The 16,501-nt window shown below is 41.4% G+C and overlaps 1 protein-coding gene across 1 annotated transcript; it reads left to right on the top strand.

Moving 5' to 3' along the window:
- The first annotated feature begins 597 nt into the window (after nucleotides 1-597).
- MAPK6 (mitogen-activated protein kinase 6) lies at nucleotides 598-15,891 on the top strand. The gene is made up of 6 exons (XM_088462360.1): nucleotides 598-789; nucleotides 5,525-6,772; nucleotides 9,587-9,731; nucleotides 10,524-10,688; nucleotides 10,814-11,015; nucleotides 13,467-15,891. Exons 2-6 carry the CDS (start codon nucleotides 6,218-6,220, stop codon nucleotides 14,563-14,565), a joined length of 2,166 nt encoding a protein of 721 aa, XP_088318486.1. The 5' UTR covers nucleotides 598-789; nucleotides 5,525-6,217; the 3' UTR covers nucleotides 14,566-15,891.
- Nucleotides 15,892-16,501: the final 610 nt, after the last annotated feature.

Raw genomic sequence — 16,501 nt, 5'->3', positions numbered from 1 at the left:
GGATGCTGGTGCCGGGATTCTGATTGGCGCCGGTAATGCAAGCGTCCGCATCCCGACCGCCCGAGATAAATCGCGTACTTGGGCATCACATCGCTGGGTTCACACATCAGCGAGTACCCAGCTGAAGACTGGCAAGACAATGAGGTATGAAAAGAGGGAGGAGGTAAAAATATGGAGGCTGGCGTAGAGAAAGAAAAGCAATATAGGCAGATAATAAGGCTGTGCACAATAAAATATTTAGGTTAATGAAAAGGGGAGAGTAAAGGAAGTTAGACAGGTAGAGAGTGAGAACAAAGACACCCCCATAAACTGGGCATTTTAGGATTGGTTTGGGCTTTTATTTTACTTATTGGTTGCTTGTTTCAACTTTCTCATATCAGAGTTGGCAACACTGCTAGCAGCCTGTCACCCCGTTACAGAGACACGAACCCTGGCCCTGTCTGCATTCTTACACCGTATAATAATACACTGGCTATAGCCCCGCTGTCTCTCGGTTAGCGGGTGAGAGGCACTGATAGGCGGCGTGAGCTGCGGTGTGTGTTACCCAGTTTGAATTCTCCCGCCCGGGTGACGTGCCGGCTGCAGGGGCGTCCCGGGTGACGCAGTGGGCGGCAGTAGATCGGGTGTCTGCAGGTCTCCTCCTCCCGCAGTCAGTCCGAGTACATGGCGACTGCGGCAAACAACGAGCGAGTAGACGCGGCAGCAGGGCTAGAGGCACGGCTGAGCGGGGAGCACGGGCATAGTCACCGGGGCCGCCGAACACATCTCCATATGAACCAGACGAGAGCTGTAAGTAGCCGGCGCTCGACTCCCCCGGAGACCGGTTCCCTGTGCCGGTGTCTCCATTGTGTTAGGAACAATGTCTCCGGCAACCCAACAATGGGAGCTCCCCAGCCGTCCTGGCTACGTGTACACCGGGGAACCGTGAGGGGCCGGAGCCTGTACCCCGTGTGATCCGCCCGTGCTGGTGCTGCAGCCGTCAACGCCGGGGGTATGTGGCGCCCTGTCACCCCACTGCCCTAGCTGTACGCCGCCATGTACCCCGCAGCAGTACTGTACTTGGTGCTGTACGTGAGACACCGGTGTTACACGGGACGGCGGCGCTGGCTGCTTACCGGCCCTGTCAAGGGTTACGGACCCGACGTAGTGGGAATGGTGAATAGAGAGCCCCGTATAGTAGTGCGGCTGATGTGCTGCTGCCGGCCCAGCTGGCTGTTCTGGGAATGGAGCCGGGGAGGGGGCTGTCCCCCGGCGCGCTGCTCACCCAATAGCGGCCCAGGAGGACCCCTCTCCCCAGCTCTATTAGTGACCCGTCACCTATACGGCGCTGACACCAATGGGGCCTCAGTGATAGTTACTATTGTATCGCCCACCCGCCTCCGTCGGGTCTCTATGGGGCACACGGCAGCGGCATGGCGGCTGCTGCTCTGCTGTATATGCGGCATGTGGGGCTGCACAATGAGCGCTACACCCAGAAGCGGGAGGGTGTCTGGGGCAATGAGGGGTAGGTGGCTGGGGGCAGTCGTGGAGTGGGTGGGGCAATGAGGGGTAGGTGGCTGGCGGCAGTAGGGGAGGTGAATGGGGTAATGACTTTTACAGTGGAACAAAAAAGCTGTCTCCTAAAATGAGTCAGAACGTGGCCCCATCTTGGGGCTGAGTACAGTGTTCTTCCTGTCTGGTCACTAATGCGCTCTGTGGCCTCCACCTATTGCTGCTTCTGGGGAACTACAAGGCCCATCATGTATGCTGGTATGTGTAGTTCCCCGGACGGTGCTGTAGCCGTGTGTATATAGCTAGCTGTGGGACAATGGACGGGCTGTTGTGTGGCCGGAGGGTGTTCCAGGGACTACCCTGTAGGGTGCCCGGAACTAGTGCGTCACTATCAGGGCTCTGTGTGCTGGGAAAGGTGACTCAGTGCATCTCCTCCTCTGTGTGGTGAATCAGGTGTGATGTGAGTGTGCTGTCATCTACATGAGGTCATTACTCAACTTTTCCTTTTTTTTTTTTTTTTATATCTGAGCTGCATCGGTTTAGTGAAGTCATTGTTTCCAGTTTGTTTACTGATTTCAATCTGTATTTTATCTCCTTTTAGTTATTGGTAGTGAAATTACTCATCAGTGACATTTTTCTCACAAATTACATTTGTGTTAATTATTAAAGATGTGAAATTAACTTACTGATATATAAAATGATGACCGGCTAGCATGAACGTGATGTCAGAATAGGCTTTGTTACTTTTATATTATTGTATTTTGTAATTAATGTTAAAAATCTTTAAAGTTCGTATGGCATTAAGTGCATACTGTTTCTGTCTAAGTAAAAGTTATAGTAATAATGGCTTGGTTATGGACTTGTATCTTGATGCTAAAAATATAGTGTGTGTGTGTTTTAAGGAGTGTAAACAATGCATGGGAACCATGTCTTTTATTCTTGTCTTTCAAATATTAGTAAAAAGTGGTCCTAATTACTACTTTGTAATGATTGGGAGTCATATTTTCTCTTAATGGATGAACTTAAATATAGTCAGCTGGTTGCTACTGTAGATGTGCCTGAATTCTATATTTTGTCAACCTTATAGTCTCAGACTGACTATATTTAGTCAGTCTGAGAGTTCTCAAAGTCCAGACTAATATGTGTGTGTGTGTGTGTGTGTGTGTGTGTGTTCAGAGGATCGGTAATCATATTTAATTTATGCATTTAAAAGTGCTTCCAAGCTTTACAGTATTCACTACACAAATTAACATACGCCAATGATGGAAGCAGCAGCAAATTGTGTGAAATACACCTGTATGGGAAACAAAGTCCATCCACCCAACTTGTATGTATTTGCATAAGCATCATTCATCTCTATGCTTTACATATATTTAACAACCTTTTTATCCTTGTTTTTTTTCTGCTGGAACTTCAGTGACCGCAAAGTGCCTTCCTCCCCAGTAACATCGCCAATTTGTTTCTCACACCCCATAGAGGCACCTGGCTGAGAATTTAACCCACCTTAATGTCACGCTGGTCCCATGTAAACGCATGTCTCTACTGTTTGTCTACATTTTATGTAATGATTATGGGCTTCTGACCAGCAATGCATGTTTTCAGGATCTCATCCTTGTGTTTGTGTGGAAGGGAATATATAGTAGATTGTAAGCTCCACTAGGAATTCTGCTCATCACAAGGCTCTTTATTGTTTGGTAAATAGTAGTAGTAGAGGCGTACAAGGACTGTAAGTGAAGATGGCACTTTATTGGACATGTGCCTACACCTCTTTTGACCCCCTTTAATATTTTTCTGTGACTTTGATAATCCAGGCTCCTAGTGAACTTTCTCTATAGAAGTTCTAGTACTGTTGGTAAGATCACTTTCATTGCCTATTTTCTTCTCCAATTGGCAAGTGTTATATTTTTCTACATATTAGTCCTTTTTTCTTTTTGTTGTTTTTGGGATGCTTGTAAAATATTGAAAATGGTGTAGCTAACAATATATTTTGTGTAAAGGTGGTTACACACCTGTCCAACTGGTCGACCAACCTCTCTAACGATTAATAAGTACATACACACTTAAGCTGGGTATACACGTCCAGATAAAATGCCTGTCAGACCTACAGACATTTTATCTGGCAGCCTGCCAGCCCACATATGTCCGCGGCATACACTGTGAGCGCAGTGTATTAGCCCCGACATCTGCGCTCCACCCCGGGGGAGGAGACATTTCCCTGTTCCTTCCATGGGAAGGAACACGGGAAATGTCTCTGTCAGCTGTGGCTGGGCATACACTGCCCGATGCGGCCGACATTTTAACGCATAAATTTTGCATGGGACGGGCATGGTGGACAATCCGCATGACCGACCAAGCGATATTTAACCCTCGGTCACCCGCACACGCGCTACAATTATCGGGGCGATCCGCGGATACCGATTGTAGCGTGTATGGCCAGCATTGCCAATCGTTCAGCCAATGCGTCTGCGCATGCATCACACCTGGGCGGGCGTTAAGACTTACCTGTCCACTTGATATGTCGGTCACTGGCGGATGCCTGCAGTAAGTCTATTGGGCGGTCAGTGGGGGTCACCCATACACACTGCCAGACGTGCAGATATATCGACATCGGCCGTGCCGCAGGATAGATGCAATAGGTCTGTGAACGACATTCATACATATCGTCTGTACCCACCCGCTGATGCACTATGCGATATATTCGTCGGCTGATTGACATATCGTATAGGTGATAGGTTCCGAGCTGAAGGAACTATAATTTTTTCGTCGAGTTTACACTTAAAGCAGCAATTACTTATATTCTGCTTTTGCCCTCTAACTTATATAACTTTAGCAGTGAACTTGACAAACACATGCCGGTTCCTTAAACTCTGAACCTATCACATAACCTCTTATAAAACCAGAATCTGCAGCAAAAGGTACTAGTTGGGTATACTAATAGAATATAGAAATTGATTGGACCTCCCCTCTTTAAAATCATATTAATAAGAAACAAACAAACAAAACATTCTAATAGTTTAGTAGATAGATTAGCAAAATTTAATTCACATTAAGGCTGCGGTAGAACAGGTCTTTTAGCAGATGTCTGATTTGTTGTGCTGCTCTTGCGCCATTCCTCACTGTGGCCCTGATTCAGAGTCGGACGCTCTGACAGAGCTCTGAATCAGGGCCGTCCTTCTGATTTTTTTAGAGCGGCCTCCTGGCCGCTCGTATAGCTGTGGTTGACCACCCACAGCTATAGCGAGCGGCCAGGAAGATGGTCGCGATGGTCAAGACCATAGCGACCATCGGGCTTGCGATGAGACCTTTGTGGTAGGGTCTCGTTGCCGCAAGCCCTGGAGTGCTTTTGGCTCTATCAGAGCCGAAAGCACTCCCACTGACATCACTTGTGATGTCAGTGGGGCCGGCCCCAGACGGTAGGCGTTCCCATGGGAACGCCTCCGTCTGGCCAGCCACGCCCCCGGCACGCCCACCAAAGGGGGCTTGCTGTCACTCACCATCGACAGCACGCCCCCTTTGTAGCGAGACCCATAGCGACGGCTTGCCTGTTGCTATCTGGGTCTCGCGCATGCGCACGACGGAGCCGGGTCCGTCGTGCGCATGCGCGCTAGGCCAACATCGACCCGCGTGTGAGCGCTCGCGAGCGGGTCTGAATAAAGGCCCTGTGTTTTTTGCATTCTGTGCAATTCATCTGTATAATTGGATTCGGGACATTGGAGACCAATTCTATCACCCTCCATGTCATGTGGTTGCAGCAGGAGTGGCACCAGGATCAGTTTTTAAGCCTTATCCTGTTGGTCAAACATATAATTTTGAGGCAACATGTAGAATAAAGCAAATATTTTTCCTGTCTGTATTCCGTAACAGCTTTTGCCCTTTTTTAAGCTTTTTGTCAATGGAATCGCTATAAGCCTTTTTTTTTTTTTTTTTTTTTTTTTTACTATTTGTCGTCGTCATTTTTACTATGTGATTTAATTAGTGAGAATCTTTGTGTCCCAAATCCTATCTTACACCAACTTATATTTGTTTTTTCCAGGTTTTCTGAGAATAAGATGGATAGCAGCTTTGATTGTGATTGTGGTGAGCTGGAGCCACCTGATCATTAACAGAAGAACTGTTCTGTAATTTAAGATCTGCCACGAGTCCCTCTTCGGATGCACTGTATGCAACAAAAAAACCATCGGAATAACATTTTTTTAGTGCTTACCAGCACCATAGAATGCCGCTGCTCAGGACCAGTTCAACACTGAATGTATCTGCACTGTGAGGAGGAGGATGATAATAGAAGCCTTTTTCTTTCATATTTATTCACGTTTTTGTTTAATGTTAACTTGTTTTTTCACACTAGTGGTGCGTGCATAGTATGTCATTTCATTCCGTTTCACTTCCATTGAGTGTTTTTGTCGATGTTTGTTGGAATGCTGCATCTCTTGTGAACTATGAATTCTGTCATTTTTATACAGCCAAAACTGAGCTTTAGCATTGTTGCTTGTGGGATACACCAGGCCTGGCAGGCTGGCATGCAATGAAAATTGGAGCAAACCATTCTAAAGAAGAGGTTTTCTTTTGATTTTTGTTTTTGCTTGTTTTTTTTTTTTTTTTTCCTATTTTAATTTTTAATTTTTTTTTTTCTGTAAGGTATATTAAACCTTTTCTTTAGATACCAGCAGTGGTTTGTCAAATACTTAGGGAAATTGAATTTCTGCAGGAAGGAAGTAAAGTAGCCAATATGGCAGAGAAGTTTGAAAGTCTCATGAACATTCATGGATTTGATTTGGGCTCTCGATATATGGACTTAAAACCCCTGGGCTATGGTGGCAATGGCTTAGTTTTTTCTGCTGTTGATAATGACTGTGATAAGCGAGTGGCTGTGAAGAAAATTGTCCTGACAGATCCTCAGAGCATCAAACATGCTTTGCGGGAGATCAAAATTATCCGGAGACTTGATCATGAAAACATTGTGAAAGTTTTTGAAATTCTCAGCCCTAATGGACAGTGCTTAACAGATGACGTGGGCTCCCTAACTGAGCTGAACTCTGTTTACATTGTTCAGGATTATATGGAGACCGATCTAGCCAAGCTTCTAGAGCAGGGCCCACTTCGTGAAGAGCATGCCAGGCTTTTCATGTACCAGCTGCTACGTGGGCTTAAATATATCCACTCGGCCAATGTGCTGCACAGAGATCTCAAGCCAGCAAACCTGTTCATAAATACTGAAGATTTGGTAGTACGGATTGGCGATTTTGGTCTTGCACGTATTATGGATCCCCATTATTCTCATAAGGTGAATACAATGCTTGTGTGATGTGACTTGCAAATATCAAATACTAATCGTTTTTAATATTTTGTTCCTTTCCTTTGCAGTGTACCATTTAGATTGTCATTGGGTGTTCTTTTCAAGAACATTTTATCAGTGAAATCATTATTTTTTATAACTTAACCATGATCTATGGAGCATACACTGGTCTTGTTTCATAGTTAACATTAGTTTGGTTAGTAATGGTAATTTCATTTACAGCCTCTAATGGCTTGTCCAAGCAAGCTGTGAATGGAATGCATGGGCCAGAAATGGCTGGTGACAAAGGCAGGTTAGAGATGTATTGGCCTTTACCATACTCCACACATGGACAGAACACTTATGAACATTTTGGTAATGAGAGGAACAAGCCTTTAAGATGCTCCGATCATTTGTCCATAGTGATGAGTTTATGGATTATCTATGACATTTGACCATCATGTAATACCAATCCAGCTAAACAGCCCACTTGTCCTAAACCTATGACAGATAGTGTATGGTTGGACAATGATCACGCTGCAAGGCCGTTTCTCTTTGTACAGTGGCACAATAGGTTTGCACATACATCTGAACATTCCCAATCGGACATTAATGAAGATTTACAGTCCTTTAGTATGTAAACATGCTGCAATTTGTCTTTTTAGATCTAACCACCTAATTGCCGAGAAAAATTGCAGTGTACTTAGGGTACATTAAGTTGGTGTCTGCTGAATTTGCTTGTTTTACATTGATAAAGGGTATAGCAGGCGTTAAGCAGCCAATAAGCTAAGCTGCTATTTTATGTAATAAATATTTTATTAGTTATTTATATTGCGCATGGCAATTTATTCTGCTCCACGGGAGGTTTCTGTCCTCCCTAAGCTCGCCTTAGGACACCTGCGTTACGGTTTGACAGGTGTACCGCCCCAATCAAACTCCCCACCTGCGATTCAATTATTTTGCGGGTATTTAGCTGCCTAATAAGGTTTGAGCACAAATCTGCGTTGAGTAGGGCTTTGGGGTTACTTGTGTCCTGACAGCTGTATCGTGCACATCACTTAACCTGGGAGCTGCAGCTTAACGTGGAAAATCTTGGATACTAATTGTATAGCTCCCGGGCAACTAGCCCAGGAGCTAAATTCCCACACAAGAATATTTAGGGCGGTATTCAGTTAGTCGGGAAAGGATTCGCCTTCCGCACCTTTCGCCTACATCGCGTGTTTTGACCACGGAAACTTATCGGGCGCGCCCCCGCTATTCGCCGTATTCATTTCTAAAAGACTCAAACGCATCCCGGCGAAACTCAAACGGGCGAAAAGTGCTGTAAAAAATGGGGAAATCAGCCTGGCACCCCCGAAAAGATGCACTAACATTGGGGATCAATATAGATGTTCCCGAATAGCCGTACTGAAGCTATTTGGGGTACTAATGTACTGTCAATTGCCTCTAATTAGCGTCTTTGCACAAGTGGTGAAGAATAGCATTTAGCAGGTTTTTTTGGAGAAAATAAGTAGTCCTGTCAAATTTGGGGTACTTGAAAATGGGTGTTTAGCATGGTTTAAAACCACAAAAATGAAGTTTTAAAAAACGCATCTGCTTTAAAAAAATACACCTCCCCCATACTTGCAGACCCCCAAAAAGTCTATTATGCTAGTTTAAAAGTATTCACACCCACTTTGCACTTTTTTGCCCCTCTTTCAAAGTAATTTTTGGGGGTGTTCCTCTATTTTTAATTTTTTTTAGGGATTTTGTTGGACGCAGTTATGCTTTTGGGGCTGTCTAAAGGGTGCTGAGTGATTTCCCCACCTTTGCACCCCAAAACACGCAATTCTGCACATTTTTTCACCACCTATTCATAGGTCAATCTTTTTCGTCTCTTACATTGCATTACGTTTTCACATAAGCAAAAACCATTTGGAATTGAATACGTAAAGTTTCCGCCTGGGGAAATGACTTCATCCGCGATACTTTTTCGCGGAAAACTGCTTTTTGCGTCTAATTGAAAATGGCCCTTAGTCATTGGTTGTTCACATTAGGCCATTCCCCAGTGGAGCTAGTGCTGTGAGGCAGCAATGCTCACCACTGTGTCAATGTGCATATTTCACATGCTTAAATATTTAATAACCTATATAGTGGTGCTTATTAACAAATCACATTTAATTTCTCTGACTGTTGATTAATTTTGCGTTGTTAATTTATTGGTATTGGTTGTTTTTAAGTTATTTTATTAAACAGGTCTCAAACTAGCATACGTTTAAATGGGGTTTTTTGCTTTACCTTCCACGGTTCCCCAATATCAAGTGCCATACTAAAACAAATGGCCATCTGTAAGCAAGCAGTTTCCACTGATTAAAGAAAAGAAAAGTAATGCATGAATAAGTTTCAAACAAATGGGACTTCTGGGATTTATTATGAGCAGTGTGCACATCCTGTTATGCATCATAATTATTGTATAACCTCCACAGGGATTTGTGCTGAAATACACGTTGCTGCTTTTCTAACTGTCTCCAATTCTGTCCAATATGTTTATTTCTGCCCATCAAATTACTAGCTTTGTCTTTCATGGCGTAAATTCTATATAGTGAAGCAACCAGACATCCAAAAGCTGTCCAGCCAGGATTTCTAAATTGGCCGTAGTTACTGTGAGACTGTGGCAAAGGGAGCTAGGCTGTTGATAGAAGACGTGTTTTAGTTTCAACAGTTTTTATCTGCAATTTTGTTATGGTCATATACATGCAATAGCTTACAGTAAATGTACATTATTCTAATATTGTTTTTTGAAATGTGGGTATTGAGTTACTATTTATTTTTACTTCCCTCCAGGGACATCTTTCTGAAGGCCTTGTCACAAAATGGTACAGATCTCCACGCCTTTTACTTTCACCCAACAACTACACTAAAGCTATTGATATGTGGGCAGCTGGGTGCATCTTTGCTGAAATGCTGACTGGAAAGACCCTTTTTGCAGGTAAGTTGACATAAGTGGTTTACTGCTTTGACGTACAGTGGCAAAATAGGGGACCAACTGGCAAAGTACAGCGCAATCAAGCCATATATATGCATAGTGATGTCATGGGTAAGGTAGGAGGGAGAGTGCCTCGCTCATGAGAGATTGCAAACTATTTGGTGTCATGGAGCGAGAATGTTGTGTTGGCAATGATGACTGTATTTCGGCCAGTTTATTTGTAGATGCATCTAGCACTCCAAAGAGTGTGAAAGAAGTGAGAGATGGATAAGGTTGGCAAAGTTGCATTTGTAGTTTCTAACTGACTTAAAACATTTATTCTTTGCCTAAGCAGTACCGCATGTATTAGAGTAGGGCAACCTATCTTTGTAGAACATGAGGCAAATTTACATTTTTTTTTTTTTAATAAATCAAATCTGTGTAGTGCTATGACATTGGTGCAGTTCTTTCTTTCTCACATATCTTGTCCATTACGCAAGAAACACAGGGACAGAAAAGACAAGTGACATTTTGTAAGGAAAGTTCTTGTGTGAGAAAATATAATTGCCTGGAAGTCCATGGTCTTTATTCTTGGTTAGGCAATTATCTGAATAAATGCAGATTTTATATATTAAATGTGACCTTTTAGCATCAGCGATTTAAGGAAGACCATGTTTTCTTTAATATTGTTTTATTGGTTTAGCAGTTTTTACACCAGTTAAAAACTGCTTAAGTTTTCTCCTCTCCTGGCTTATCTTTGTTTGAACCTCTATTTTCATTGTAGCGTTTGACATACTTTTTGTTTTGCTTTTTAAGGTGCACATGAACTTGAACAGATGCAGCTGATTCTAGAATCAATACCTGTTGTACATGAAGAAGACAGACAAGAACTCCTCACTGTAATCCCAGTTTACATTAAAAATGATATGACTGAGCCACATACTCCTTTAACACAGCTACTTCCAGGCATCAGCCCTGAAGGTGAGCTCCTCCAATGTACAGATGCTTCATTCTTTCATTTATTTCCTAACTTGCCTATTTTTTTATTTTTTTCCCCAAATAACGTCAACCCATAATTTTTATTTCTTTTTTCCTTTGTTTTTCAGCACTAGATTTTCTGGAACAAATCCTGACATTTAGTCCTATGGATAGACTAACGGCAGAAGAAGCTTTGTCTCACCCATACATGAGCATCTATTCCTTTCCATTGGATGAGCCAATTTCCAGCCATCCCTTTCACATTGAAGATGAGGTAGATGATATATTACTGATGGATGACCACTACAGCCATGCCTATAATTGGGAAAGGTAATGGCTTTTTATGTGTTTTTTTTTTTATCCTTTTATTATTTTGTAAGCATGGCAAAAAAAACACCAATATTTTGATATCTTGCACGCAATGTAAAGTATTTAAGTATTTGAAATGGTTTACTCTAGCTTTATTTAATTTAAAAAAAAAAAGCTTTTTATACTTTGTTAGCAATCCCACAGAATTAACAATACTGGGCTTTTTTATGACCAGCTTTTTACAGCAAACTTCCCGATTCTAGCAGAAGTCATAAGGAGCTGTTGGATTGGAACAAGTTCCACATGTCATGAGTCTGCAACATTACCGTGATAAAAATGGATGTTCTTCAGAGAATTTTATCTGTTCCAGACACTTCTAGTCAGGGTCTCTTTTACATATTTCTGAAATATATTCAAAAATCAATGTTGCTTATTTATCGGCCCCTTAAGATTCCCCAAAATTTGTGCACACTCCAGAAGCATTCTGCACAGGTGGTCTGGGTTTGCCAAATGTGTAAATATTACTTAGCAGGTCTTCTCACCCAGTTGGTTCTAAACCATGAAGGTGCACAATCCAGTCTTTGAGTGGACATCGAATCAGCATTAATGGATTTGCACTCCCTATGAACATTACTGTGGATGTCTCTCAAAAAGAGAACCATCCCTTCCCTCTTGCAGCTATCCCCAATGGTACACTTTTCTCTGCTCACTCTCCCCGACTTCAGTGAACTTTGGAACTGCATTCAGCTCGCTATCAAGTAATTTTCCCTGTATTTAGACAAGTCCATAATTTTAACTTGTGTGGAATTCTGATTGCAGAGTTCCCATTCTAGAAAGCTAGACAGTTCACCAATTGTGGCTTCCAACCTGAGAAGCAGCCACATGAGTTGAAGTGGGAGCTAAGCTGGCTACACAATGAGCGATGTGTACTCAGCCCATATGTCCGCCCAATGGGCCGACATATTGGATCCTGGGTACACATCAGAACAAGGTAATGAATGACTGAACAATACCTTGTTCCGTCCTTCATTACCTGCAGCGGGGCTGCATGCAATATTGTCCAGTTGGACATGCTGTATGACCGAACGATGTCACATGCGTGAGCGCGCATATTGTCCATACGCACTGAGCGATGCGGCCGATGTGTTCCGATTCGGCCGGAAACTGTACCCAGCTTAAGACCCTTGAAGTTTGAGGAGTGCTTCTTAGAGGGTTTTTTTTTTTTTTTAACACCACTCACTTCTGGACACTGCTAAGCTCATGGTGAAGCTTATTGTGCACAAAAGTTTTATTAACATTTGCTAATGAGGCACTGCAAAGTGTCCATAGTGCCATACAGGTAAACCTAGAAACATTTCATATTATCAGACTCTTAAGAGAAAAGGTGCCCATCCACTAGATAATCGTTCATAAATCATTTGCAAAAATGTCTAAAACGACCAGTGATGCGCATGCCTGCTTTTAGACATCTATCATCGTGCAAACATGCTGGTCAACCAGACGATAACGTCAAGTTGAGCATGTTTGCAGATGATTGATGAGCCTGCACTGAACGACTGCTCGTTCAGTGTAGGCTCGTCACAGACTGACAGACAACTGCATGATTACAAAGTCATAATCGTGCAGTCGTTTTCATGTCTGCTAGTGGATGGGCACCATTTGAATACAGTGCACAGCAGTAGACCATAGTATATGTACTAAACATTAAAACAACACTGAAGACTGATAAATGGGGCTTAGGAGGGTAATTTTAATGAGGCTAGCAGAAGTTGCGAGTAGGAATCTATTCAGTACTCAGTGATCTTGTACCCAAAATATGGGAGAGCGAATAGTCAGAGTAGCTGAAGTGGAGAAGGAGACGTGGGTGGCACTAGTGTGTTGGGGAAGGACAGGAGAGCCCTGTCTGTAAGAGCTCACATACTTGGGGAAGGGGTGAACCGGGTAGGAGACAAAAAATGATCAAGTTATGAGGAGTGCTGATACCCTTTAGGTAGAGTCTGCAAGGGTGCCAGAAGATGAAGGGGCATCTCGGGTAAGATCTTGGTGCTGAGCATGCCCCTATCCTCTGTTAAATGTGCCAAAGAACCTAGTAGTAGCCTCTAAATGGGGAAGGAAAAAAAAAACCTATTCCATGTACACACCACACACACTTTGAGCAGCACTTGAAGAGCTTTAGCATATTACAAGTATTCCGCTCCCAAAACCAAACATTAGTTGCGATCAATTTTAAGTAGAATATGGTCAGCAATATTTTACTAGTTTTTGCAACTGGTAAAATGTCTTAATGTTATGTCCAAAATTCTCCGTCCTAAAAGCAATCTACCAGCGGTATGTGACGTATAGGTCCCACAGCTGTTTGGAAAGGTGCTCTTGTATGAAATGATTACATAAGTAGATATCAGTCCGTTTGTTATACTATCTTGTGTCAAAGGGAACAAAAGAACAAATTGCTTTCTTTTTTGTGTTTCTTAGATATCATGACAGTCAGTATTCCGACCACGATTGGCCAATACATAATGATTTTGAAGCTGATGAGGTTCAGCGTGATCCAAGGGCTCTTGTGTCTGATGGAAGTGATGAGGAGGAGGTTCAGGTAGACCCTCGCAAATATATGGATGGAGATCGAGAAAAATATATGGAAGATCCAGCATTTGATCCCTACTTTTCTGTTGAGCCTTCCTGGCAATATCCAAGTCACCATGAAAACAAATATTGTGATCTGGAGTGTAGCCATACTTGTAACTACAAAATGAGGTCCTCATCTTACTTAGATAATTTAGTTTGGAGAGAAAGTGAAGTTAATCATTATTATGAGCCAAAACTTATTATAGATCTCTCTAACTGGAAGGAGCAAAGTAAGGAGAAATCAGATAAGAGAGGCAAATCAAAATGTGAAAGAAATGGTCTGGTGAAAGCTCAGATAGCTCTCAAAGAAGCGTCGCAGCAGCTAGTTGAGAAAGAGAGGGAGAAGCACAGAGAATTTGACTTTGATTCATTTATAGCAGGTACTATTCAGCTTAGTTTGCAACATGAGCCTTCCAGTGTTGACAAACTCAATGACTTGAATAGTTCTGTAACACAACTTGAATTGAAATCCATAATATCAAAGTCTGTAAGCCTAGAAAAGCAGGAGAAAGGAATGGCCAACTTAGCACAGTTGGGTGCCAAAAACCAAAATCCTTGGGACAGCCCAATCAGTAGCGGTGAAGACTGCTTCCTGATAGACCAGTTTTGTTGCGAAGTAAGGAAAGATGATCACGCTGAAAAAGAAAATACGTATACAGGTTACCTAGATAATTTATTTAGTAAGAAAGATGAGACCGAAGTATTGGATCCTGAGCCAACAGAAGATGGAAAGTGTGGGAGTAAAGACCACGACGAGGGCTTATTGAGTTTTAGTGGTGATATCTTCCTTAATAAGCAGCTGGATTCTATTGGTATTCCCCAGTTTCAAAATCCAGTCGGCTCACCCCTTAAATCGATACAAGCAACATTGGCACCTTCTGCCATGAAATCCTCCCCTCAAATTCCCCGCAAAACCTATGGCAGCATTCTGAAACATTTAAACTAAAACACTCATTTAATTTTTTTTTCATATACTTCATCAATTGTCTTGTGTGAGTTTTGTTTTTTGTTTTTGTTTTTTTGTTTTTTTTACCCAACTTGTATTTTAGTATGTATTTAACTTTAGTTTTGTTTACCATTGTTTTTACAATCTGAAATTACTTTCTACATATTTTTAAACTGGCATGGCATTTGCACACAAGGAAAAAAAAAACTAAATAATGCAACATAGGTGGAGACAGAAAAAAGAATGCACTAAACGAAGAATTAATCAAATTAATTGCTATATTTCTCAATATTAACTGATCTTGCCTATGATGTTGACACAGTGAGACATTACATCATTTTTTTTTATTGAACGTTGGTTAAGTATTTTTATTTTCTAAGGTAGTTCATATTGTGTAGCTTTATTCATATCCATTTCTTAAAACACATGATACCAGCAGCAACTGAAGAATGCAGATTTCGGTATGCATGTGTTATCTACCTCAAGGTAATAACAGTTTGTGGCCATTTGGTAGCCACCAGTAGTGCTATCCATCATGCACCTCTGTAAGCCAGCATTATTGTAGTAGCTATCGTTAAATTTAGAAAATTGCAGAGATATTTATAAATGTTCTGAATTGCATCCTATGTAGTGAAGTGTTTAATATGCAGTATTTTATTTATTATATCATGAAGATGTTAATGTGTTTAAAAAAAACAACAACATCTTGAACGGTTTAAAACAGTGGTGTACAACTTGTTTCTAGCTGTTGAACTACCCAGGATGCCTTACTATCTGACAAGGCATGCTTGGGATTTCACTTCAACCGCTAGAAAGCCTCAGGAAAGAGCTAGTATGGTATAGAACTTTGATTTCTGGTTTACATTTCTATATATTTAACCTGCCTATTAACAGGTTGTGTCTTCACTTTTGTTTTTCCCCAAAATTTCTTCATTTCAAGGACAGTGCTCACTGTGTATAGGAATTTGTCATTTTAAAGTGCTTGACGGAGCTCTAAAAAACCATAGGAACTGCTTAAATATTAAATACTTCTAGAAACGGTTTTATTTTTTATTGCAATGCTAAGAACGGCATGCATGGATTTATGGTACAACATTACTGTAAGTTAAGATTTGTCTCTGTAAGATTTTTTTTTTTTTCTCTTGGTTTTTACTGTATGTTTTTACTGAAACGTCTTTTTATTTATTTTTGTTTCAAACCTGCATGAGAAGAATAGCATGTAGTATCTCAATTCTCTGGAAACTTGTTTTGCCTCTGAATTCTGTATACTATTTATGTACTATTGGATCCCCTATTTAAGAAAAATAAAACATGGCCAGCAAGAAATTGTATCTTATTATTTCTCATTAAAATTACTCTGTATTTAATTCAAAACATTAATGTAAATAACTTTGAGCTGTTTAATATTGAATCTAGTTTACATTTGCAATTCTTTATTTTATTGTACAGTTTTGCTAATCTCCAGCTTTAATATATTACATGTTAAACCACATAAAAAAAAATTACCGTAGCATCACTGACACATCCGGTTATAAAAAAACAACTAAACAAATACTAAAGAGGAGATGTATAAAGTCATAAGTAAACTTTTTGTAGTTTTACTAGCGCAACAACTTCACAATGATAGCTATGATTAACTCTATATTACTGAAGATAAAGGGCTTGGATATGTAAACACTGGAAACGCCAAAAACAAGTTTAATATATGGGCTATGCTGTGGGAAATGGTTGAGGTAATGGTGCATACACATTGTCAGATGAACGATTTTACCAACGATTTGCACGATTTTAGACAGTATTAAAATGAATGGAAATGTCCAAATCTGACTGCAAACACATCAGATGGCAGATATCGTTATCTGACAAGCGGGAACGCGCATTGTTCATTATTGCAGGCTCGCATGTCAGATTTTCTTTCAGATATAAACGATTGAAT

Source organism: Taudactylus pleione, unplaced genomic scaffold (assembly GCF_031769625.1).
Source record: "Taudactylus pleione unplaced genomic scaffold, aTauple2 ptg001207l, whole genome shotgun sequence".
Lineage (NCBI taxonomy): Eukaryota > Metazoa > Chordata > Amphibia > Anura > Myobatrachidae > Taudactylus > Taudactylus pleione.
Note: the sequence above shows the minus strand (reverse complement) of the source record. Positions and strands in the feature narration are given on the sequence as shown.

Bases quoted from the DNA above. Each gene is read 5' to 3' on its own strand.
- MAPK6 (XM_088462360.1), top strand. From the start codon at position 6,218: ATGGCAGAGAAGTTTGAAAGTCTCATGAACATTCATGGATTTGATTTG. The intron at 6,773-9,586 runs GTGAATACAATG...ACTTCCCTCCAG, and splicing joins ATCCCCATTATTCTCATAAG to GGACATCTTTCTGAAGGCCT. The intron at 9,732-10,523 runs GTAAGTTGACAT...TTGCTTTTTAAG, and splicing joins TGGAAAGACCCTTTTTGCAG to GTGCACATGAACTTGAACAG.